General features: G+C 40.8%; 1 protein-coding gene across 4 annotated transcripts in view; it reads left to right on the top strand.

The window, feature by feature from the left end:
- The window catches only part of enox1 (ecto-NOX disulfide-thiol exchanger 1), a 134,368-nt gene that overhangs the window by 82,919 nt on the left and 24,856 nt on the right, over positions 1-26,593 (top strand). For all 4 annotated transcript variants that reach the window (XM_069155168.1, XM_069155170.1, XM_069155169.1 and 1 more), the window contains 6 exons: positions 3,030-3,197; positions 4,427-4,633; positions 4,734-4,967; positions 14,783-14,995; positions 22,769-22,875; positions 26,067-26,184. In XM_069155168.1, coding sequence (XP_069011269.1) covers positions 3,030-3,197; positions 4,427-4,633; positions 4,734-4,967; positions 14,783-14,995; positions 22,769-22,875; positions 26,067-26,184 — 1,047 coding nt within the window. The remainder of the gene's footprint in view (positions 1-3,029; positions 3,198-4,426; positions 4,634-4,733; positions 4,968-14,782; positions 14,996-22,768; positions 22,876-26,066; positions 26,185-26,593) is intronic.

Below are 26,593 nucleotides of genomic sequence, written 5' to 3'. Positions count from 1 at the left end.
GCAACAGCTAAAATGCCAGACTTGAAGCTTCAAACCAGCAGTTAACAAACCAACGGGTGATGTCACAGTTAATTGTAGCTTGATCCAAACTTATCTTAACTTATTGCCTGAGGACCATAAATATCTGCTGAAAAATTGGTGGCTAATAGCCAATGGAGTCTGATGAGATATTTCAGTCTGAACCAAAAGGGTGACAGACATTCCTGAAGAAAAAACAACACTATTCGCTGAATTACCAATTTAGAATTAAACCTGGAGCCTCAATTACGAATGAACTTGCTTGAATCTGCTCCCTTAAAAAAGAGAAACAACAAGAAAATCCATTTTAGAAAAAACAATTGACAGCCATACAAAATTTTCAGTGTATTGAAGTCAAATTTTTTTTATCCTGTCTGAGACACTAAATTATTTCACAACAATCCCCTCAATAGTTGCTCAGATATTTCCCTCAAAACAACTGTGGACATCACAGTAGCGCCAGAAAGTCAGATGATGTAACTGTTTACAATTTCACAGTAATCATTGTAATAACTGTTGAGATATTTTAGTCTTAACCAAAGCAGTGAACTGACCAACGAACATCCAAAAAAACTTATCTTTTCATGGGAACTATTTACCTTTGGAGTTCCTGAACACAAAATATTGAAACTATTCAGATACCATTCGAGTGAACCAACACTGTGAAACATTTAATCCAGAAAAACACAAACCAAGGACGAACCGATGGACGCTGCCGGGGAAGGGTATGACCTCCACCTATCTTTTGATTTACTGTCAGTTAGTCAGCCTCATCTTCTTCTGTTCATCCCGAACAAACTGGAAATGTAAAATGCCTCACTTCCTGTGCGCTTGTGATCGTTTCAGGCAAAGACTCACTGTGTGCACAGTGTTTAGACCAGCAGAAGTAAAAGCTTTCACACTGAATCAATGGGGCGTTCTATCAATCCTCCACACTGAGCAGCAAAAGAAACATTTATTTCTATTAAATTACTATAAGGGACGTTTGTCCTTTCCTTGTGTGACAGCTTCCCTCGCCTGTAATTTGAATCACTATATTCTCCCTGCTGTTGTGGCTGTGTGGGCGGCGGCGGGTGGGATTTTCTGCTGACGTTTGCTTCCTCCTGCTCCATTGTTATTGCAGTGTGGAAGATGGGAACATGGGACGCCGCTCCACCCTCCTCCCATCTGCCTGCTCTATTTTCACCCAGACAGCTGAGGCATTGCTCCTGTCGCCTTTGTCCTCTCAATGTTTGTTTTCCTCCTTCTCCTCCACTTTCTCTTTGTCCTGGAGAACAGACATTTTCTTCTTCCCTCCCACCTTTCCCATTAACACTGTGGAGATGATATTTTCTTGTGTTTTTCCACAGATCCAGTGTCCATTTTTTCTTCTCTTATCTGTGTTTTCTTCTAATTAGTGATGCTTTATTATCTTTTTTATTTTTATTTTACTCTTTTCCTTTCCTCTCCTGCATGTGTGATTGTGATCTTTTATTTATTTAATATATTAAACCACAGTTTCAACCTCAACCTTTTTTTTTTGCCTCTGACCCTTGTAAAGAAAGGGAAAAAAACTGCATGCACGCTGGTTTACAGCTCCAGAAAATATTTACAGGGCTGAAAAACAAGCAGCAATGGCAAAAAGCCATCGTGACAAAAAGCAACACAGAGTTTATATTGTATTCCCCAAATTAGACATTTCACAAATTAGTCATCATACTGATGTCACAACATGCACAGTTCACTTTAATGACCACAGAAATATATGGTCAAAAAATATCTTATTAAATACATAATTTGTTGTAAAATATACAAAGGGAAAATCCATCCTGTAGGAGCCAAAGTCCTGATGACCCCAGCAGCTGATATCCTAATTGATTGTGTTGAATTCAACAAGATTCCAGTAGACTAAACCAGCTGTTTTAGATATAAAATGTATGCATTGAGGATTCATTTTCATTAGTATCAAATATTATTTAGCAATATAATTACTGGTAATTAATGTGAATGAATTTCCTGCCTGGCTCTGCACAGCTCATTTCAGGACAAAGAATTTTAAAGAGTGAGCAGGCCGAAGTAAAGTTTTGAACTGAGACCTTGTGTTGTTCCTTACACAGCAGCAGCTGTACGTCTTCACCTCCTGTAACTTCTTCAGACATCAAGCTGGTCTGTTTGACTTGACATATTTTTTTTGTAATACAAAATGACAAATAAATAAAAACTAATTTTCCACACCATTGCTGGAGGATATGTTGTACAGTAGTCCATATTTCTATTGACGTGAACATTCTTCATTTCATTGCTTTTTATATTGTACTATGTGCTTATTTGTTGCACAGTATCTAAAAATATATATATAAAAAAAATATATATAATGCTGTCCTGTATGATGGTTATTTGTTTTAGTAACATTAATATCAGTATATAGTTTATTAGTATCACTCTGCATGTTTATACATAATCTCAATCATTTTGTATATTGAATGTTATAATGTTAAATTCTGTTTTTAGGGTTTTGGGGTGACTGTAACATCTGTTCAGAGATAACAGATGAAATATCGCAACTCAGTTCTGAAACATTCACAGCAATCTTTTGTAATGTGCACTTTACCTGTTAAATAAACAAATAATATTAATAATGATAGCCACAACAGCAGCTCTGTGAGGCTGTACTTAGGCACAGCTAAATGCCAGCATTGGCTGCAACAATGGTAACATGATAATGTTCATCAGATGTCATATTTACCATGATCACCATCTTTGGTTTGATGGGAACATAATTATATTTACAGGTGTTTGATGATGGGGTTAAGGTATCAGCATTCATCCAAAAGGGAACATGAATGCCTGAAATTTCATCATAATCCGTTCTAAAAAGAAACAGGGTGTATCCCTTTCCATCTTTGATGTATTTGTAGTCTTACCAAAAACACAAAGTATTTGAACTACAAATGTCAATCTTTTGTTTGTGTGAACATTCACACAGTCTTCCAGTCTTCAGTTGTGATGTCTGTTGTTGCTCTGTTTTGCAGACTCTCTGTGTATCCAGAGATTTGACCCCGGGCTGGGCCTCATCGCACCCATCAACCCCATGATGGCAGGCATCAGCCTGGTCCCGCCGCCACCCGTTCCCCCCGACATGCCCGTCATCAAGGAAATTATCCACTGTGGGAGCTGCACTCTCTTCCCTCAGAACCCCAGTAAGACCCTAAACTCACTGTGTGTTACTGTTTGTCAATTTTACATACTGCACCAATGAAGGTCAAAAGGTAAAACCGACCACAGGTGTTATTAGAGACAAGCACTCAGAGATTGTTATTTCTTTTTTTATTCAAAGACTGATCTTTTAATGTAGCAGGGAGGAACTCCACTTGGAGCGTTAGAGGGAGGTGGGGCCATTAGAGCATTGCACATGATGTGACAAATGCAGGTTTCAGACAGAGGGAGGATGTCAGTGCTGCTTTGTGGCAGAGAGAATCTGCTTGTTACAGAAAATTAAAAAAAAGATGCAGCCGAAAATTAGATGGTCAGAAATGTCAGGTTAAGAAAAGACACAATATTAGCATCAGGTTTACTGTTTTTGAATTTCTCTCGTAGATAAATTTAACAATTTATGATATGTCAAGAATAATTTCTGTATGTCTGGGCACTTAGGTAGCACAGACCTCTGGCAAGGCCAAAAGTCCACTCTTCTATGATATGAAAATCTGAAATCGTAGCCACTATATATGTCCAAATATATTTACAACTGTGGCAAAGTCTCGATTTTCCCCAATGAAAGCACTTTTCCTAAGTGCTCTACAATGACCGCATTCTGTATTAAGTTTTAATATCTACATGAGGATTACTGGTACCCATGAATGTAGATTCTGATAATGGAGTTATTGTATTTCTAGAATGTTTTGTCACTATTGAACTTTACTACCACCTACTGGATTTTAAGAAGGATGGAATTTATTGGGTCAAATGCTCTATCTGGCATTGTTAACGACAGTGACAAATAATTTATGGATCCACCCCGTGATTCAGATCCACACCAACATGTAATTCCTCGGCTCATGCTACACGGTAGTTTGTCTGGAATCCTGCTGGCAAACAAACAAACTTTACTGAAATCAAGGTAATAACAAGCTAGGTAGTACTTAAAGAATAAACAAATTTGATACCTGATTTATCAAAGTATATTTCACATGAAAATGTTTTTAATTAACCGTACTTAACAACAAAATTGAACAAAATATTACTGTCTTTAATAATCATCTCGTCTTTAAAGATAATTATATCTGAGAACAGAGACCAATCTGAAGTGATTTTGCCCAGATTTGTTATTTTACTGTCCATGGAAATTATTTTATGTTGTGAGAAATGCTGCTGTATATTGAGATGTGGAGTACGTAGTCATGACACTGATGAGATTACTGTTCTTCAGACCTGCCTCCTCCATCCACACGGGAGCGCCCCCCCGGCTGTAAGACAGGGTTTGTTGGAGGTTTGCCGGAGAACGCCACAGAGGAAATCGTCAGGGAGGTGTTTGACCAGTGTGGGGAGATTGTCGCCATCCGCAAGAGCAAGAAGAACTTCTGCCACATCCGATTTAGTGAGGAGTTTATGGTAGACAAGGCGATTTACCTGTCAGGTTAGTATATATATCATATTTACAAGAGGAGGTCTGGATCTCGCCTCCAGGTTCCTGTTGTGGACAGGGCCTGTCTAACACTCCTTCTTCTCTCCTTCAGGGTATCGGATGCGTATTGGATCTAGCACTGATAAGAAGGACTCTGGGAGGATCCATGTCGACTTTGCCCAGGCCAGAGACGACCTGTATGAGTGGGAGTGTAAACAGCGCTTACTGGCCAGAGAGGAAAGACACCGCCGCAAGATCCACGAAGACCGCCTGCGGCCACCGTCTCCCCCTCCCATCGTGCACTACTCTGAACACGAGGCGGGGCAGCTGGCAGACAGACTGAAAGGTGAGGACAGAAAACTGTCTGACAGAGATAATACTAGTTAGGTTTTCATTTCGAGTGACTTCTTAAGACAACAGCATGTGTGATGAAAATACTACTCTTGTAGTTGTTAAGGGCGGAGACTGCTGAGCTCATGAATCTGATTTGGGCTTAATGACTAATCGGACGAAGTTGGACCGAATGTGTTCCAGTCAGAGTCAGTTTGTCTGTTCAAGTCCAGATCAACTGGTCTGTTCCAGTCTGGATCAGCTGTTCTGTTCCAGTCTGATCAGTTGGTCTATGATAAAATCATCGTGTGTGTGTGTGTGTGTGTGTGTGTGTGTGTGTGTGTGTGATGTGTAAAGATCCATTCTCATTTCTTTAAACATGTTTGATATTTGCAACTGACATCAGTGAGTGGTGACATCACACCTGAAGTAGGCTTTATTTCACAAAGTGGACTCAGCTCCAGGTCCTTCTGAAGTGCTCCAATCCTACACACCTCTCAATCCAAGATCTCAGACAAGCTGAGCTGTTTTCCTTCCTGTTTGGTCAGTCGAACCTGAACTGGTTCTGTTTGTTGTTCTATTGTATTTACTTGCACATAAGATCTCTGCTCCTCCCTGACTTTCAAAGAACTGAGCAAGCTGGTGGAAACGGCTTTATATGTGGTCCATGCTGTTGTGATTAATACGACATCTACACTGGTGAATAGATGTTTATGAGGGCAGGACCAAATCTGACAGTGTCGTCATGGATACAAAAAGTGAGACAATCATTTTTATCAAACATATTAGTCTAAAATCATGAACGGCTTTTCAGAGCGGATTTTGAATTAGTTAACAATGCTCGAAATGTGATTGTCAGCACATCTGTTGTTCTATGTGTGTGTGTGTGTGTGTGTGTGTGTGTGTGTGTGTGTGTGTGTGTGTGTGAGCGCGATATAATCTCCTGTTTCAATCACCAGCTGTGATATCTAATAGCAAGTGCAAATTAATCATCCAGGAAGCTGCACAATTATTGATATTCTGTATCCTCGTTTGTTGCCTCCCAGAGGAAACTGATACAAACAACTGTGTTTGTCAGCAACAGTGTGAAGCAGTCAAACATTGGGACAACACAGGAGAGGTGCACTGCAATACAGGGAAGGTCATTTAACAAGCCATAAATGCAGCTGTTTGTCTTTTTGTGTGTTTTTGTAAACTGCAGGTATAGCAGAGTGATTCTTAGAGAGTTTCAGAGTGAACAAATCGAGGCACCAAATAGATTTTGTGACAACAAAAAGTTTGATAAGAAGAGAAATCACAGCATCGAAGCCGAGCAGCAAAGTGGAACTTTAGTTATTATTGATTTGGCGTCTCATCTTTTTTGTGCACAGTGTTGGTGATTGTTACTTGGGGCTCCTTTGATTCAGGCATCAGAACTATAAATGGACAACTTGTGTTAGAAAATAGAGTAAAGAAGATATTTAATAAAGAATATCTTCTACAGTAACAGTTATTTTAGGTGCTAAATGGTCCAAATTTATCGATTCTCATTTTCTCAGAGCAGCGAAGTGTAAGAAAAAGACCGCTTCAGAAATTTGCTTGTTCACTCTCATTCATTTTGTATTTTACACATCAGAGATAATAAAAAGGTACACAAAGTAAAGTCAAATCTGCAGCAGACTAATACAGACGATCAGTGAGTTAGATGGATGAGTGAGGTGGATTAAGAAAAAATGAATTACAATATAAATATGATGTTACATTTTCAGTTCTCCACACCAAAATACAAAACAAAGATGAAGCAATGTTATTTTGAATGCGACTTTACCTTTCTGTTTTCCTGCAGTTGCTTCCTGCTTATCTGTCCTATATTTAAATGGCTCGTAGCAGCGCCAGTACAGTGAGATGTGCACTGTGAAGTGGGCCGTCGTATTATTTTTGAATTTGTTAACAGAAATAAACCAGTCAAGAGTGATGTGACTTGGAATACTTCCTTGTGAAAGTCTTAGCTTCCCCTGCTCTGTGCAAATCACAGTGCTGTATGAGGTGTTGTATATCAAGAAAGCTCACACATGCACATAACAAATTTGCACGTGCGCAGATGTTTTGACACACATTTTTTCACAGACAACACGTAAAAAAGTTCGCACATGCACTACTTTATCAGCGCATATGCACACTCAAAGCTATCACATACATTACTTTTTCTACCAAGCTTTTAATGTGAAATGTTAATGAAAAAAGTAGTGTGTGTGCGAGCTAATATTCGAAAGAAGATCCAGCGGAACAATGCTGGACCTTCTTTTTTAGCATTGTTCTGCTGGATCTTCTTTTGAATATTAGCTTGCACACACATTACTTTTTATATTCAGATTTCACGTTAAAAGCTTGGTTAAGTCACTTTAGGCATGCACAGAACCATACAGACAAAAATAGGTATGTCAGCTTTTTCTCATGTGTGAGAGGTAAAGTGTTGTATTTGTAAGCATGCTTGATATGTGGCCTAAACAGCACTTTGTATTGCTATGCTCTGTTCGCACGCAGCAGGAGCAGTGTCAAAACGTTTGTATTGTACCTCGTAGACTGGACTAACTGCAGACTTACTCTGTGCTCCTGCCAATCCCTGTGCCATTTTATCCATAAAGGTGTGTATTGAGCTGTCTCAGATGATTTCCCTGTTTGAGCACCCCCAGTGCATGCGTTTTATTTCCCAATTTGTTTTGGACCTGAGCAGGAATGTGTTCTGTAAAGGAATCAATCATGAGAATGAATAATTCAAGTGAGATTTCAAAGGTCGGAGAGATTTTCAAGTATGTTACTGAGATTCTTTTAAAATCAGCCTACTTTCACTGCAGGAGCTGCACCACCATACCCTCATTTCTCTACTGTGTAATGGGTTTGACGTTAATGCCGGGGACCTTTCTTCTCCTGTCTGTCCGGCTCTAAAGCTGCCTTTCACCTGCCATCTCTGCACTAGGAGATATTTGATGGAAGAAGATGAAGCGTGGGACGGAGCTGGCTGAGGTGTGGATAAGTGAGAAGCAAGAGATGTTGCTGTGGAGGAGAGTGAAGGTCACTCCTCCTCCTCCATGTTTCCTCCGCTCTGCTGTGGCTGAATCTTATCTCCCATGACTGAAAATCCTGCAGGCATTTAGACCTCACTGTGTTTATGAAAACACAGGCGGGCCGGAATCCCTTTTGCAATTTAGTGCCATTTAATCTCATTCAAATCCAGCTCACTGCTCATTACTGTTATTACAGTTATGTGCTCTGGTAATGTTCCTGTTTCTTCAGAGTGATCGAGGAAACTGAACATTTCCATGCGGTGTTGTTGGCGTCCTTTAGCTGGATTCAATCAAAGAACTGTGGTGTCATTTTTCCAGCTAAAACATCTAGAATCTAGAACTGCTATTTTATTGTTTTTCTATTATTCTATTGTTATCTTATTGCTTCTGTATGCTGCTGTAGCGAAAAAATTTCCCCTCGGGGATTAACAAAGTAACTACCTAACCTAACCTAACCTAACCTAGAAAAAAATTATATCATTGCAGAATATCCATTACAAATAATTTCAATGAATGATCTCCTGTATCTGGAATGATCTCCTTTATCAGGAATGATCTCCTGTATCTGGAATGATCTCCTGTATCAGGAATGATCTCCTGTATCTGGAATGATCTCCTGTATCAGGAATGATCTCCTGTATCAGGAATGATCTCCTGTATCTGGAATGATCTCCTGTATCAGGAATGATCTCCTGTATCTGGAATGATCTCCTGTATCAGGAATGATCTCCTGTATCTGGAATGATCTCCTGTATCAGGAATGATCTCCTGTATCTGGAATGATCTCCTGTATCAGGAATGATCTCCTGTATCTGGAATGATCTCCTGTATCTGTCCTTGTGACAGCGGAGCTGGAGGAGTCTTTAGGAGAACGTCCTCCTCTGTCCCTGCAGCAGGTGGAGAGGGTGGTCAGGATTATCCAATATGGATAATAGTTTGTTCAGCGTCCTCCTCTCCACCACCTTTTCCAGACTGTCCAGTTTGCAGCCAATGATGGAGCCGGCCTTCTTAACCAGTTTGTTAAGTCTGTTGGTGTCTCCGGCTCCAATGCCCCCCCCCCCCCCTTTCCTCTCCCCTCCAGCAGACCCCAGCGAAGTACAATGCACTGGCCACAACAGATGGTAGAACATCTCCAACATCTCACTGCACACATTGAAGGATCGAAGTTTCCTCAAGAAAAAGAGTCGTCTGATCACCTTCTTGTAGACAGCGTTGATGTTGGTCTTCCAGTTCAGTCTGTTGTCATGGAGACACCAGGTACTTGTACTCCTCCACCATGTCCACCTCCTCTCCCAGAACTCTCAGCGGTTGTGGAGCCGTCGTCTTCCTCCTGAAGTCGACCACCATCTCTCTGGTCTTGGCCACGTTCAGGAGCAGGTGATTTCTTCCTGCCCACTCCACAAAGTCCTCCACTACTGCCCTGTACTCATCCTCCCGTCCATCCCTTATACATCCTACCACTGCAGAGTCATCAGAGAACTTCTGCAGATGTCTTGACTCTGAGTTGTTCTGGAAGTCAGTTGTGTAGAAGGTGAACAGGAAGGAGACAGAACAGTTCCCTGAGGAGCTCCAGTACCACTGACCACCATATCAGACAGCACACTGCCCAGACGGACAAACTGTGGTCTGCCTGTCAGGTAGTCAGTGATCCAGGAGACGGTGGACGTGTCCACCCCCACCACCCGCAGCTTCTCCCTCAGTAGCAGTGGTTGGATGGTGTTGAATGCACTGGAGAAATCAAAGAAAGTGATTCTCACAGAGTCACCGGTTCTGTCCAGGTGCGACTGAGCTCGTTGCAGCAGGTAGATGATGGCATCGTCCACTCCCACATGAGGCTGGTACGCAAATTGTAGAGGGTCCAGAGAAGATTTCACCAGCGGCCTGAGGTGGGCCAAGACCAGCCTCTCCAGCACCTTCATCACATGAGATGTGAGGGCAACCGGTCGGCAGTCGTTGAGGCCAGATGGAGTCGTCTTCTTGGGGACAGGAACCAGGCAGGACGTCTTCCACAGCACCGGGACCTCCTCCTGCTTCAGGCTCAGGTTGAAGAGGTGTTGTAGGACCTCAGCCAGCTGGACGGCGCAGGTCTTCAGGACCACGGGGCTGATGCCGTCAGGTCCTGCAGCCTTGCGCTGGTGGATTCTCTCCAGCTGTCTCCTAACCTGGCCAGTCGTCACAGAGAGGGGGGTGAGAGGAGGGGGGGGGGGGGTCAAGGTGTTGATGGAGGAAGAGCCCTTTGGAGTTGAGGACTCTGTGTCCATGCAGCTCACCAGGTGGGACAGAGGACGGAGGGGGGGAGGCAGCAGAGGTGTTTAGGAGGTGTGAGGTGTGGAGGAGACAGATGAGGGTGGTGAACTAAACCTGTTGAAGAAACAGTTTAGCTCATTTGACCTCTCCAGGGAGCACCCTGGTTGTTCCTCTCCAGGTTTCCCCTGGTTGTTCCTCTCCAGGTTCCCCCTGGTTGTTCCTCTCCAGGTTCCCCCTGGTTGTCTCTCTCTCCCCTTGAACCCAGTAATCTCCTTCATACCGGTCCACACCTCCCTCACGTTATTCTGCTGGAGTTTGGCCTCCAGCTTCCTCCTGTAGGAGTCCTTGCACTCTCTCATCTTCTCCTTCAGGTGGCGCTGCACTCTCCTGAGCTCCTCCCTGTCCCCAGATCTGAAGGCTGCTTTCTTCTTATTAAGAAGCACCTTCAGGTCCCTGGTGATCCACGGCTTGTTGTTGGGGAAGCAGTGTCCAGTCCTGGATGGTATATATCTATTCTTGCTTTGGCCATCCAAGTATAGCAGCACTACACTCAAATCAAGTTCAATTTTATATTGCCACTTGAACTTCTCTTCACAAAGACAGATTAACTTCACTTCGTTCAGTTGCCTGCTTTCTTTTAGTGGTTGTAAACAGAACTTTTCAGGGAAAAGGATGTGACATGTTCAGTCGCTGTCCGCACTTGAAAACAGGGCTCCACAAAAGCCACTGTGTAATCTGAACCCTGGTTTTGACTCATACACATTATTTGGTTGTGTGTCTCTGGTATCAACATGTTGCTGAGCAACCCATTACCAGCAACACTAGGAATCAGATATTTCTAACGTCAGTTTGCAGAAATGACTATTTCCAGATTCACTTTTTTTTTTTTTTTTTGGTCACTTACCTTTTGTCTCGTTCCAGGTCACTTTACTTCTGGTCTTCATGTCTTACCGCCATTGTGATTGTCTACCCCGCCCTGATTGTGTTCCCATGTGTCCAGTTACCTCAATCCAATTTCTCTTGTGTGCTCCTTACCTTTTGTGGCAGTTCGTCGTGGTATTACTTGCTCTTCGTTCCAGCGTTATTCCTTGTTCTGTGAGTTGTGTGCCGAAGTGAGTTTTGTCTCCTGGATTCTGTCTCTTTGTCTTTTCCCCTTTTGATACCTTTGCCTGATCGTTTTTTGCCTGCATGGTTTATGATTACAGACTGTGACCTGACTTCTGATTGGGGATCCGCCTTTTGGAAACCTTGGAAACCTTGCCTTTGCTTGAATTCAGTAGAGTTTTTGAACTGCAGTTTGTCTGTTGAATCGTGCATTTGAGTTTTACCTCCTATTCACTGTAAAGCAGCATCTTTCAACTTCGATATGCTCGACTTACCGTGACAGTGTGTGCAGCTTTTAGGGACAGGGTCTGAAAGCTCTTCATCAAGTCAGAATCCAGTTATCAAATCCTTTTAAATGTCTGTTTTTTGTTTTTGTTTTTAAAGGCATTGCAACCAAATGCTAAGATGCCACATTTTGTTTCCTCCAAAATAAAGTATTTTTAGAGAAATATGGTCAATCAGATACCACAGATATGTGCTGTACATTGGTTGCCACGGTGGTGCAGTGGTTTGCATTGTTGCCTTACAGCAAGAAGGTGCAGGTCTGCAGGGGCCTTTCTGTGAGAAGTTTACATGTTCTGCCTGGGTTTTCTTCAGGTTCGCTGGCTCATATTCAGCTGATATGTGCTCCAGCCCCCCTATTGATCGTGTACAGGATAAAGCAGGTACAGCTGAGGGATTCATTAACTAAGGTGTGCATAAAAACTGGAGAATACATGTAAACTGTCTAGTAATTGCAAACATATAAGGGGGTTAATCAAAATACATTTAAAGCAGAAATGTTCTCACTTTGCTTTATGTTTCTTTTTCAAAGGCAGCTGACATTTCATTTCCCTTTTGTTGTATTATGTATTAAGTGTATCATTGAAGTGTATGGGACAAGGCTACAGACTGCAGTGTAATGAACTATGCCACCAAATACTGACCATGCATTTGTTTGATAAGTCTCTAAACAGTTGTATCATACCATATCATTATCTATACTTATCCTTTGGAGAGCAGCAGTGGGGAGGCTGGAGTTTGTATCTTACCTGTCATTGGACGAGGGGCTGGGTTGGCAGTTTGGCAGTCAAATATGGAAAAAGTGGAATATAATAACAATTGAGAGTAACTACCCCAACAGCAGGAACCTTATTCCCTACATTTACCTTTTCTCTCTGTACCTCTCTTTGAAACCAGCAACAGGTTCCTTTGCTTTATTAGTATCTGCATCTCTACTTAAACTGCAAAATCGAAACGACAGCCTCGCAGCAGTTTTCCCCTCCATTTTTTAATACCTTACATAAACAAGCATGTTTTCTCTCTGAATAACCCTTTTCAATTCATTCTTCATCTCAAACTGCAGGGGAAATACATTTCCATTATTCCCCCAGTCGTCCCTGTTCAGCAGCGCTTCATTGTGCTCGCTGTAATGTGACTGTAATCTGCTGCTGTGTATGAATGGGGCTTTATCAGAGCGGTGGAAAGTGTCTTCTTACAGGTTGTGTTGCGGCGGGTATTGAGCTCATTAAATGCTCTCTAATTCACTCTGTTCTGCCGTCGTCCACAGCTCCGTGGCACCGTTCAATTATTATTCAAATGGGGGAACGCACTCGACGGAGGCCCGCGGAGACTTTAGTTTTTATGACTGAGCGCAGCTCGCGGTTTTGCTTGAAAAGTTGAAAATCAAAAATGCCTTTTGTGTTCAGCGGCTGTGCCGTGGTTCACGGAACCGTGAACAGCGAGCGCCCCTGGAGAAGGATTTTAGTCCTCACTAGCTGCTCTGTTGTTTGTTTAGCCTGACTGAATGTTAAAGGTCCCATGACACGACTTTCACATCGCACTCTTCAGGATGGGGGAGGGTCTCAGCATCAGGAGAGATTTCATTTGAGTTTAAGAGGATTGACACTAAATTAATGGACATTTTAAAGCAGTTACAATGCTTTCTTTGGAATTACAACATTAAAAAAAATCTAACATTGTGACAGGTGTCTCTGATAGTGAGTTCTCTTTATCACGATAACATTCCTTGGAAGGAGATGGTTTGATGAGGATATGAAGGAAACACAGATTATCTCTGCACACATGACCAAATCATAAAAATGTTGAACATCAGCTCCATCCAAAGGAAATGAGGCTTGGAAAACTGTCAAGCGAACCTTTTGTACGGACAATTTGTTGTATGGAGAGTGCAAGTGGCCCCTGTTTGTCCAGAGTTTGAGGAGATTAAGTCTAGACCAGCTTCAAAGTGTCCTGAGATGAATCTGGGTTCTAGGTGGGAGCAGGCGTACGCTCCATTATGGTGGCACCTCACAAGTAACCCAGCATGGAAGACTGTAATGTATGTAAACAAGGATCTCATTGTTTGGGCATCTTTACCAAGAAATCCTTCAAGGAAATTCTGTAAAAGCAGCTATATGTTTAAAAATAGTCATAATTCATTATTCAGATAACGGTCACTTATCTGCTGGTGTTTTAAGAGACATTGGATGTCTAACCGTGCTGCACTGTTATCAGCTGTTCCAGCAGGAAACTGCAGAAAAAGTGGAAGGCAAAAGCCTCGAGCCTCCATAAAATATATTTACCTTGACTAAACCTCCTCTAAATTTCTCAGGCTCATGTTGACCGGGGATTGTTAGAGACTACAGGTCGACGCCAAATGAGCAATCAGTTATTGCACATTTAAAGATTGAAATGGGCAAATGTAGCTAGCAATCTTGTGAATAAGAGGTTTTGATCTCAGGAAGGGAAGGCACTCAGCATCAGTGAGGATTTTTATTTTATTTTTTAAGTTGGTGGGACGAAGGAAGAAAGAAAGTTAGAGGCACAAATCAGAGCTGTGGCAAAGTCAAAGTTCTGCATCACTGACTAAAAATTAAATAATTCCTCAGCTTCCAAAGATATTTTTTTTCAATAGTCCTCTTCAGCTTGTACCAACTAACACAGGACAGTATTTCAAGCTTTGTGACTGATTGTTTCGTACAGGAACACACCTTGGAAGTCACAGTCGACTTCTCTCCTTCCTGTTTTACATCCACAGGCTTTTATTGTTTCGAGTAAAAAAACAGATCATTTCTCACACAGTTAATTTTTTTTTTACTGATGATTCAACTGTCAGAGTTTCAATTCAATCAAAAAAAAGCAGAAGGGCTCCCTCCAGCTGTGATGAACATTGTCTAATAGAAAAATTATCTTTTACTTTTGAAACAACTTAATCCATCTTGGAGAAAACAAACAGAAGTCTTTCTTTTATTAATATAAAATAATGAAGATACAGTATCCCACTGGAGATTGTAACATAGCAATAAAAACATTAAGACAGCACATCATACACGTTTATTTTAAAAGCTCTGACTGTAGAGGAAGAATCCATAGTATGGATTCAAAAACAGATAGTTTGTTCGGTCTGGATATTATTTTACCTTTGTTACTTTTAACTTTGACTTTGTTCCCACAGATGACCATAATTTCAGTGAAGCCACGGCAGTGCTGTTCACCTGGATCGACCGGGGCGAAGTCAACCGCCGGTCCGCTAACCACTTCTACTCCATGATCCAGTCAGCCAACAGCCACGTCCGCCGGCTGATGAGTGAGAAAGCTCAGCACGAGGAGGAAATGGAGCACGCCAAAGAGGTTTTCAAGAACGCCCTGCTGGCCATATTAATGCAGTGTAAGGGCACTTTATTATTTTAAACACACACAGTTGCATCGAAATAACTGCCAGGCAGACGGTTGTTTCGCATGTGGGAACTCTTCAGTATAATAACTGTGAACTGTGCAGTTATTCAGGTAAGTTTCACTCATGGCGTCCTGTTCACAATACAAATACCATCTTCCATCCTTCATGAAGTTTCCTCATTTTAAACAATATAAAAACTTGGTAGAATAAATGATACAAGCAAAGCCAGGATTGAAAAATATGATAAACTTAAAAATGAATGAATGATCTGAATAAAAGTCATCAGTTCCCCTGACTGAACTGACTGAGCCTTAACAATACAACGAACGTGCTCGTCAACAGTGAACAGTAAAGATAAAGATCAGGAAGAAGTGACAGAATTATTGTTTTGCTTTGTGTTTTTCAGAGGGATTGGAACCTGCAAGAACAGGTTTTTTTCTTCCATTAACATGAAACTACAGGTGTCATATAGACCAATGGTTCTCATCCGGTGGGTCGTGATCCACTTTTGGGTCATGGTACATTTTGAGTGACTCAAGTATGTGTGCAGGAAAAACAGTAGTCATTCTTTATTCTTTAGTTATTTAGAAGTCTACAGAACTTCTTCTGATGCACTCTTATTTTGAAGGACATATGTTTCCCATGACGCAATGCGCACTCAGTAGCCATTTCCCGCCAGCATTGTCATGACAGTAGCAACCAACAATAACATCGTCACATCAGTAGGTAACTCCAGCATTTATAAACAGGTTTAGCGTTCGAAAAGTAAAAAAAAAAAAAAAAATTTAGTTGAAGAAAAGTCTGTCAAATGCATGAAGTCATTATGAGGGATATTACGGCACTATTTTGTGTGAAAATTTGTGTGGCTGAAAAATTTCACTTTGGGTCGCAAATGAATGATTTAGGGTTGTGAGACTGGAACACTTAAGAACCAGTGCTCTGTACAACACAGTAATATTGATCTTATCCTGAGCAAACACACCCAAACTGACAGCACATGCAGTAAAAACTGAAATGAGGCACACAGGTTTGCACTCAGTTGCATTATCATCTATATGAAACAGTGAAATACCACATTAAAATCAAAACAATTTAATTGAATTAAGATTAGAAAATCGTGTGATTTTCCAGATTTGCATTTCTCGTGCCACCATTTCTCCCCACTAAAACACTGAAGGTAAAGTGTTCCTAATAAACTGACAACTGAGTGTTCATCAGAACTGTAATTGATCACTAAAATGAGATCAGTAAAAAAATGTTTATATACCACAGTATATTGTAAGGTTAATATAATATGTATTTTGCTCTTCACACTGTAAGAAATGAAGACTTTATTCACTGCTTACAAGTCTGATTGAGTTGGACAGTTGACGTTAAAACAGAATGTGTTATCAGCATTTGCAGAGTTCGCCTTTAATGCTTTACCATTTGTCTAATAATCTCGAGTGATGAGAACAAAACCTGCGAGCTCTTTTCAAACATTGACAGCTGCTTTCAACAACAAAGATTTCAGAATGAGGTTTAGATTTTTCAGAACTGCACCAATATTGTCTGGATTATTTGTGGTATTTTAAAATGTCAAAATTTTCAGGCCAATTTCTTCAGAATATTAGTTGATAGCTGATTCCAAAATGCCCAGTGTCATCTCCATATAAATCCATCTCCACAGCATCAGCGTGCAGTGTGAGTGCACTCTTGATCACAGCCTCACTCTGCTGCAGGGTGTGGTGCAGTCGCAGATTACGGAGGTGCAAACCATGAAGCCATTTCCACCACATCCATTTTAAAGCTTGCCTCGATGCAAGTCATTTACTCTGCCAGCATCTCGGCCCAGTCTCCATGACAACCCTCCCCCATTCATCTCACCATCAGCTCCATTATCTTCAGCCCCCTGTGCGGTGGTGATTAGGTCACTCTCACCGAGGTTTCAGAGTCAGCGGCGAGACGGCGAGACGGCGCTCTGACCTTTTCACAGGCAGGTTTCAGAAAAATGCCAACACGTCGACTGTAGCCACAGCTGATGATGTTAATGCGTGTTATCTAATGCTACACTAAAACAGCCCTGTTTAAACATTACTCATTCACTGTCACTTCTCAAGATCTTTACATTTAAAGCTGCATTGAGTGATTATCCACCACTATGGGGCAGTCACTTCACAGAAAAACACCACTGACTGATCACATCCAGTAGACACAGAGCAACATACATAATTAATGGACTGCAGTTGTGTTTGTGTCCACATGATGTCCAATATTTACTCTCCTTTTAGCTCTCTGTTGGTCTCCTCCAACTCGTGAGGAAAATATTTACCTCTAAATGCTCCACTATTATCCCCAAGTAGTCTTTCTTTGCCTGTCTGACTTTTTTTTCTGAAGCTAAATCGATAGAAATGTTGTTTTTTTTCTTATTCGATCATCTTGCCACATATTAACTCCAAAATAACTATATCTCTGAGTAAATGTATTAAAATAGAGTTTACTTCTACTGCACCACCTTTAATTAAAAACGTTAGTTACTTTACACATTTTTACACACACAACATATGAAGAGTTCATAAAACAGGCTAGATTGTTATAAATAAACTACCACACAGTATTTACAAGTTGAGCTGAAAAAATGTACTGGGGTGACAGCCCTCAAAGAAAAAAAAATGAATTAATGTGATCACATGACACATGTGATTGTGCACATGTGAATTTTTTTTATGGTGTAATGTGTGAATGTGGCTCCCATGTGAAAACTTTTCCACATATGTTTACCATTTTGTTATATGTTGCAATATGTGGTAAACATATGTCATTACATGTATTCACAGCTGTCCCATCTGAAAAACATGGGAAACTGTGTTTTCTTAGTAGGGGAGTACAATAATTCTTAACTATTTTGATAATTGTATTAGTTAGTGTTCATATAGAAATCCCAAACATGTCAAGGTCCCACAAGTAAAGATTTGTTTCTTTTCCTCTCCGATGCCATGTTAGCATGTTAATATGTGAATGAAAACACACCAGAAACCAGACAGGACACACTGTGCATGTAAATGTACTTCACTGGAGCTAAGAGGCAGATGGAGAACCAAAACTAGAAGCCAAAAGCTCCAGCTGCAAAGTTAATGATAATTTTAGGTGTCTCATTTGCTTCAATGTTAATATAAAAAAAAAAAACTTCATGCAGATTTAACATGGCAGTTCAGTCAGTGTATGTATTGTCATCAGTTCACTGTGCATGTTAACATGTAAACAAGGTAAGTGAAGGGTGAGTATACTATTACTCTGTGTTTGTCCACTTGGTGTATTTTTTCTTTAGTTCGGTTGATCTCCATCAGAGCAAGTCCTGAGCACAGTGAGCGCGCAGATGTTGTTTGCAATGGTTGGATTTTGCTTTATGTTCATTCAGGTTTGATAAATACAAAGGATGTCACTGCTGGAAATGTTGAGTAACAGAGCAAAATTTTGAAAGGCGGCATTTTCTCACAGAATGGAAGTGCGGCTCCCCTAACTGCATGTTTAAAGTTATAATCTTCATGTCACGCAGTGACTGTTGCACACAAGGTAATCACATTACAGCTTGAATATGGAAACATGACACCTGACTATGCTGATGTGGAGTCTAAAATTCACCATCTATTCTGCATAAATGCCGCCTTTGTCAGTCCTGAAGGAAGTGAAGCTGCAGGTGCTGAGATGTAAGTACAGAGCACTGGCCAGGAGAGAGACCTGCTCATCACATGGCACACACTTCTGACCAACATTAAAGGACCATTCTGGTTTATTTCAACCTGCCGTACTTAGCATAACAATGCTAACAGGCATTTGAAGGTGAGCAATGCGAGTCTCCTAGAGGTTTTGGTACTTGAATCAACTCTAAACACAAAAAGCCTTGATAGTTGCACATCAGTTTGTTTGCATGTGTGAATGGATGTAAGAAACACACAGGTTCTATTTTAACAACAGCTGGATTGTAGAAGCTCCAGTTGTGTTCTAAATGCTCTGGAAGTTAACTAAAGCGTTATTTTCTTGCTGGACTTGATTATCTAACACAACTGTAACTCAGCCATGACTGTAATTTCAGCTCATAGTGGGTCCAATAATATACTGCAGCCAGATGCTGGTGATTATTGAGGTGGGACACACACATAATCGTTTTTTTCGTATGGTATGGAGAGCCTTTGGTCCAGCTGGCCCTGCTCAGTTCTTCAGCTGATTTTTTTGGGAAGTGAAATAAGTTGTGCAGTACGGCAGTGTTAATAGGCGCTGCTTGGGACCATTTATCCAACACAGTATCACAGTAAAGCGTGAAATAGACACGGCCATCCACGACAGCATGAGATAGCCACGCTTAGGGCTATCTATGCATGACAGTTACATGTTTTGTAAGCGTGAAACTTACATGCACATAAATGTCATGTGGCGAAGGATCATATGACCAAGGTACCACAACAGAGGTATTGAGATCAAGTACAAAGGCCGTTTTTCTGCGGTTTTCATCCACTACAGGAAAATGTGTAACTGTCATGCCTAGACATTGCCAACCGTAGCTATCTCACATTTTGCTGTCGTGAATGGGCATGTCAATTTCACACTCTGCTGTGATACCAGCTTGTCTCATCAGTGGACACATCTATGTTCCAAATCTCGAATCAAAAGGCCCTCTGGAGTTTGCTGTGGAGATTCAATCAGTGCAGGAACACCACCTGTACCCTAATCTATGTTTGATTCGAGGATGGTCCTGTTGTCTTTCTACATTCGTCCTGTGTCCTTCTTCCTCCATTCAGCTGCTCAGCTGAGTAAATGCGGTCCACCATCAAGGTGAAATGACTCACGCCTGTCCTCATACTAGTCCATGAGAAAATCCACCACTGCATTGAGTGTTTTCAGTTCCTTTATAAGAAAGATGAATATTCAGAAGATGTATTCATCTGGCATGTGGCCCCGGATTAGGATCTCTATGCAGTTAGCCGCGAGGGCTGCTCCAGGCTGTTCGGTCAGACTGAGAGACAAACGTTTAAAATCTCTGATGTAAAAGGGATGTTTGCAAACAATCGGGAAAAAAAACCCAAAGCACTCTGAGCCCTGAGCTATGATGATGAAAATCCGTTAATATTTAATCATTAAACCCCACAACTCAGAGTGCTGTGGATTTTTTCCTGTTGTATGCAATCACTGTGGCCCTTCACTCCACAGAGCACTGTTGTTGACTGTGAAATTGAGGAATTTATTTTTTACCTTTTTGAAGAAAAGATTACCCCCAGACTTCACTGTTTTTTTTTGCTGTGGGAACCTCATGCCACTCGCACAATATATGTACGCCTGAGTCTTAGCTGTGGAGACTATAAGTCAAGACAGTCCTACTACATTTATGTGAAATATACTTGGCTGAAATCAACCAGAATTTCCCTGAAATGAGCACATTTGTTTTCTTATCTTATTTGTTACATTTAAGCAAGGACAAATGATTTGTAGCTCATAGTGTTTGTCATCAAACAGATAAACTCTGTTGGTCTGCGGTTTAAGTCAATTTCCCTCTTAATTTACATCCAGATCATTTTTTATTATATTTGAATGTTTGTCAAACTATTATTTTCAATTCCAGTCAAAATGGGTCAATAATTTCCAACCCCATTTCCAAAAAGTTGGGACGCTGTTTAAGATTTGTATTAAAAAAAGAATGTGATGATTTGCAAATCATGTAAATCCATATTTAATTAAAAATAAACCAAATACAACAAATAATAAATGTTGAAACTGAGAAAGTTTATTGTTCTGTGAAAAATATATGCTCATTTTGATTCGATAGTAACAACACATTTAAAAAAAAAGTTGCGACAGGGTCAACAAAAGACTGGAAAAGTTGTGTAATGCTAAAAAACAGAGACTCTAACATTTCATAACTAACTGCGTTAACTAACAGCAGGTCAGGAACATTATTGGGTATAAAAAGAGTATCCAGAGAGAGGCACAGTCTCTCAGCAGTGAAGATGAGAAGGAGTTTACCACTCTGTGAAAGACAGCATTGGAAAATAGTGCAACAATTTAACAATAATGTCCCTCAATTAAACATTTTGGGGATTTTTATCATCTACGGTACATGATATCATGAAAAGATTCAGAGAATCTGGAAAAATCTCTGTACTGGAAACCAACATTGGATGACAGTTATCTTTGGATCCTCTTCGGCACTGCATGAAAAACAGCCAAGATTCTCTAGTGGAAATCACTGCATGGGCTCAGAAACACTTCAGAAAACCATCGTCTGTGAACACAGTTCATCGCTGCGTCCACAAATGCTGGTTAACGCTCTACAAAAGAAGAAACCATATACAGTATAAACATGATCCAGAAAAGCCACCGCCTTTCGTTGGGCCAGGCTCATTTAAAATGAAGTAAGGTGAAGTGAAAAACTGTCTTGTGGTCTGACAAATCAAAATGGGACATCATGAACACTACGTTCTCCAGCCTAAAGAGAAAAGGGACCATTCAGTGCACAGTTTAAAAAACAGCGTCCGTGTCAGTACAGGGATGCATTAGTGCACATGGCATGGAGAGCTTGCACATCTGGGAAGGAACCATGAATTCCAAACAATATAAACAGGTTTTGGAGCAGTATATGTTGCCATCCAGACAACGTCTCTTTCAGGGAAGGCCTTTCTTATTTCAGAAAAACAATGACAAACCACATTCTGTAAGTATTTCAACTGCATGACTTTATAGTAGAAGAGTCCGGGTACTAAACTGGAGTGCCTGCAGTCCAGACATGTCAGCTATTAGAAACATTTGGCACATCATGAAACGACAACTACGACAGTGGATACCCCTAAATGTTGAGCAGCTGAAATCCTATATCAGGCAAGTCTGGGAGAACGTTTCACTTCCAAAACTCGAGCAACTGGTCTCCTTAATTACCAAACGTTTACAGAGTGTTAATAAAAGAAGAGGTGAAGCAAAACAGTGGGAAACATGACCCTGTCCCAACTTTTTAGAAAAGTAGGGACAAAATTCCAAATGAGCACATATTTTTCATAAAACAATAACATTTCTCCGTTTCAACATTTCATGTGTTGCCTTTGTTCTATTTTCATTTCAATTGGGGTTTACATGATTTGCAAATCATTGCATTCCGTTTGTATTTACATTTTACACAGCTTCCCAAATGTTTTGGAAATGGGGTTGTACAAAAATATGTTTTTTTTTTCTATACATAAAAGTTTTACTTAGTCACGTCCTTCAAAGGATCACTTTACTCCACTTACAGTAACTCTGTTAGTGAGTCGGGCCCTTGCAGAGGTTCCGAGAGGCCACTTGTATATTCAGTAAAGCAGTACTGCCTGTCCTTTATGTCTGAAGCCAACCATAGCTGGTTTTGCTTTACAGTTTTCTCAATTGCAAAAGGTAATTTTCTAAAAGACACAGTTGTGAGCCATTGTTAATGAGCAGCACATACTGGTCTTTAAAAGGTTTTGAGGGACATTCAGTTACATCTAAAGGATCAGATCTGACTCTGTATCAGCTTATACTTGGTACGATTCTGAACATTCATGGAGTTTGACCTGAGCAAATGGCGACTCAATTTTCATTATGGAGTGAAATGTTCCTTTAACTTTAAAGAGCCTGCTGCATGCCAGCCTGTGGTCAGTGTGTGTCCACGGTCTCTCCTCTGTGTGCTGTACGAGCCTCCAGTCAGTGCTACAACGCTACATAAACGGCTTGTTTTGTCTTGACCCTTCCTCCTCCTCCTCCTCCTCCTCCTCCCTGTTCACCCCAAAGTCGAGCAGATCACCGCCGTTTTCACCGCCGCCACCAGGCAAAAGGCATGGGACCATTTCTCAAAAGCACAGCGCAAGAACATAGACATTTGGCGCAAGCAGTGTGAGGTTGGTATACCTTTTTCTGTTCTCCCCTCCCACCCCAGCCCACAGCTTTCTTCTCTGCTGACACTCCTGGCCCCAGGAGAGAGCTGACAGACAGCCTTGTGGAATTTGTTCGATTCAGTGCCCTTGTTGTTTTTTGCTGGATGCTTCGCCCTCACAGACAAACAGACAAACAGACAAACAGACAGACAGACAGACAGACAGACAGACAGACAGACAGCGGCTTCTGATCATCTGGGCCTCCCATTCTCCCCGCAGCCCAGACGTAAAGCAAAGATCTGACACCTCCTCGAAAGTGTGAAGCGCTGCTATGGCAACAGTGATTTCCAGGGTTAAGTCTCTGATCAATTATTCATCCTGAGTCGAATCTAGATAACAAGTATAAACATAAGAAGGCTGTGTGTAAAGGAGGGAAGATTTGTCCGATTTCAGCCCAGTCAGCACTCGAGGATATGCAGCATCAATGCGGTGGATTCAGATGTGGAGCTCGATGTTGCTCTGTGGGAAGATTCGTTTTGTCGCTCTGTGGCGATTGAAAACAGAAAGTTATTATGCAGAAATGAAAACAAATCAAAGACATGAAGTGAAATAAAAGACACTTTATTTTTCATGTATTTCAAATCACAGCACAAAAACAAAGTGAGGTGTACACTGCCCTCTACAGGCAGAGAGCAGCTACTACAGAAGCAGCGAAGTTGGGTCGCAAAGTGGCGCCAAATGTAGCGCAAGTGCTAGTTTCAAACCAGTTGTCATTTTTACATCCACGTTGTTTAAATAGCAAATACTTGCACCAATCAGAGCACCCATGGGCACATTGGTCTTAAAATTAGGCCAGTACTTTGTTGGTGCATCAATTTCTTGAGGCAGCTGAAAAAGATTGACCAACAGAAAGCGAACCTTAAGTCAATGGTGCAGGCTTTTATTATTGTGAGGGTGTATTATTACGATAGGCACCCTGATATGCACCTCCAGGTACATTGCGCAATATGCATACACTGGCTATTGCTACAGACACACATATACTGTATATATAGAGCAATTCACCAAGCTGCACCTGGCTCTTAGGGAACTGATATTGACACTATGATTGATTTGTTTTATGTCACAACTAAAACATGAAAACATCATTCTTCTGCACAGTTTGAATTTCAACTGGAGCTCTTTCAATCACATCACCTTTTAGCTTCAGCAGCCCTTTATCTCCATGAACCAACTTCTCATATCTGTATTATGGTGGCAAATGGAAACATGCATTCATGTTGGTTTTTTTTTTGCAGATTACTTACTAAATTTTGTTAAAATATAAGTCTCATTTACTGCTTGGAACTATTATTGCAACTCTCATCTGTACATCCCTGAAGGCTTAAATCAGCTGGTGCCATGATGATCATCTCCTGACTGCGTTTTCTGTGTTGTGATCTGATTTCAATGTGGCATGAAATAATTAGGACTGACATAATTGTCCTTTATACCATGTTTGTATTCTTGTACATGGCCTCTTTAGTCAAACTGAATGAAGTATGACAAATAATTACCTTAAGCTTCCTCCTCGTCATGTCATTGTCACCACATTTATTAGTTTTGGTCGAAAAAGAGGGAAGAGACAATGATTTTGTCACACACCTGTGGTGAGATCAGATCATCTCTAGCATGCTGCAGTCCCATTGTGAGCCCCTCCTTTAATGGCTAGTATCTGTGGTAAGTCTATAAACACATATGTCTGCAGGAACAGCAATGGTTTGTATGGAAACAGGTTGCATACAGAATGCAGAAATTTACTGTGAAATTACAGTTGATAAATTAAGAAATCATGAAAATGGCAGAGTAAAGTAAAAATCTGATTATCACAGGAATCTTCTGCGTAGGTAATGAGAGAAAATGCAGCAGGAAGGCATCCCACATGCCTGTAGATAGCTTTATAAATGCTTTTGCGTTGTTAAAAAGTGGGAACGGTGGACAATGCAGTTGTGAAGTGGACAACAGGGAATTTAAGAAAATATATGTATTTATATATATATTTATTTATTTGGTGCAATACTGAGAGTGACCACTGAGAAAAGAATCTTAATCTTAATCTTAATACAGCCATGGCAGCAACCGGTCAATAGAATGTTTGGTCGCCCTGCAGCCAAAAAGCTCAAATTAAATTAAGCAAATAATTATATTACTAAATATATAAAATTACAAGCTAAAAGTCATTGCTTACAACTTTGCTTTTATTTTTGAACTATTTAGATATTAAATTAAGTTAAAGCATCTTAAATTGGCCTCAAAATTCATCTACGTTGTATTTTCATTCCCGATGTACCGTTCCAGCTGCCGTTCAGACCTGCTGCTTTCAAAAGGAACTCATGAGCTTGTGGTTACAACACGAGAACTCACGTGCACAGTATGCTTGGTGTTTAAGTGGTTGAACGGTGAGATATCTCTATAGGCAAAAGCAACATGGTCGCCAAAAGACACCTTATTTAGGAATTTAGAAGCCACAGAGGCTAACAATTTAGCAAGCAAGCAGGCGGGTAACATGAAGCAGGAAGTGCAAGATCATAATGACAGAGGGAAAAGATGAGGCTGCTGGAAATATCACCAATTCACAACAAAAACTACAACATATTAACTTTTGAACTTCCATGGACTTCACCCTTTCTAAAAACCACAAGAGTTCATTTGGACTGTTCTTGTAAAAACAGTAAATACGGTTCCATTTGGAGGCAGAACCTAATTCAACAATATCATGTTACTTCTGATTTTTCTCCATAATAGTAAATGCAAAAAAAAAAAAAAGGTGCAAAAAAACAAACTAAAAGCAATAAGATAAGAGGACCTCATACAGGTTATGAGGCAGAAGCTTATCTTTAGAGAAGGGAGACTTTTAGCTGCTTGGTGTCAAGTGCCATTGCAGAGTGACAGAAACTAGAAAAACAGATGAATAATAATTGGAAACATGGAGACAGAGAAAAATACTCCACCTGGAGGTTATTGATTTTATACAAATCCCTTACGGGAAGATTTTGCATCTTGTTTAGACACACACACACATACACACATGTTTAACCCCTGCTTCATAATAAATATGGCACTAAGACTGATATATGCAGTATGTAATTGTTAAACTCGTTGAGGAAACCCCAGTGTTGGCTGAGTGAGCTGAGGACGGCTGTCACCCTGTGTATCTGCTGCTTGTGATGTTTCAGGAGCTGAGAAACGCCCACAGCGAAGAGATCATGGGCATCAGACGAGAGGAGGAGATGGAGATGTCAGATGACGAGTTGGATGAAAACCCCTGCAAGAAGATGCGCACTGAGGAAAATGGTATGATAGAGTAGTGTTAATAACACATCACCAAAACTGCAATCTAATAAATGAGCTGTGTTTTGTCAGCTGTAAACTGCTGCTGCGGTTTTAATTCGTAGCTTTAATTTTTGGGGGAATTGAAAATGTGTTTTTTCTGCCTCTGCTTCCTCAGTCAGCTGCCGTGTTTTCATCACACATCGAATAGTTAGATGTGGAAAGTCTGTTTCTGAGAAGTGAAGGCAAAGCATGTATAATTGTATGACAAAGAGGTAAGGTGCATGGCGCAGGTCCATTTGCCTGATTAACTTCTTGTTGGGTCAAGCACAAATTAGCATCTGGCTCACTAGAAGAAACAAAATGAAGATGAGTTGATGTGGAACAAATGTTTAAGGGCTTGGTGGCTACACGCCTCAAAATAGAGTTTGTC

Source organism: Embiotoca jacksoni, unplaced genomic scaffold (assembly GCF_022577435.1).
Source record: "Embiotoca jacksoni isolate LCO1_2020_lvr unplaced genomic scaffold, fEmbJac1.0.p SCAF_2, whole genome shotgun sequence".
In the NCBI taxonomy this organism is placed as follows: domain Eukaryota; kingdom Metazoa; phylum Chordata; class Actinopteri; family Embiotocidae; genus Embiotoca; species Embiotoca jacksoni.
The sequence above is the reverse complement of the archived record's forward strand: the minus strand, read 5'-3'. Positions and strand labels throughout refer to the sequence as shown.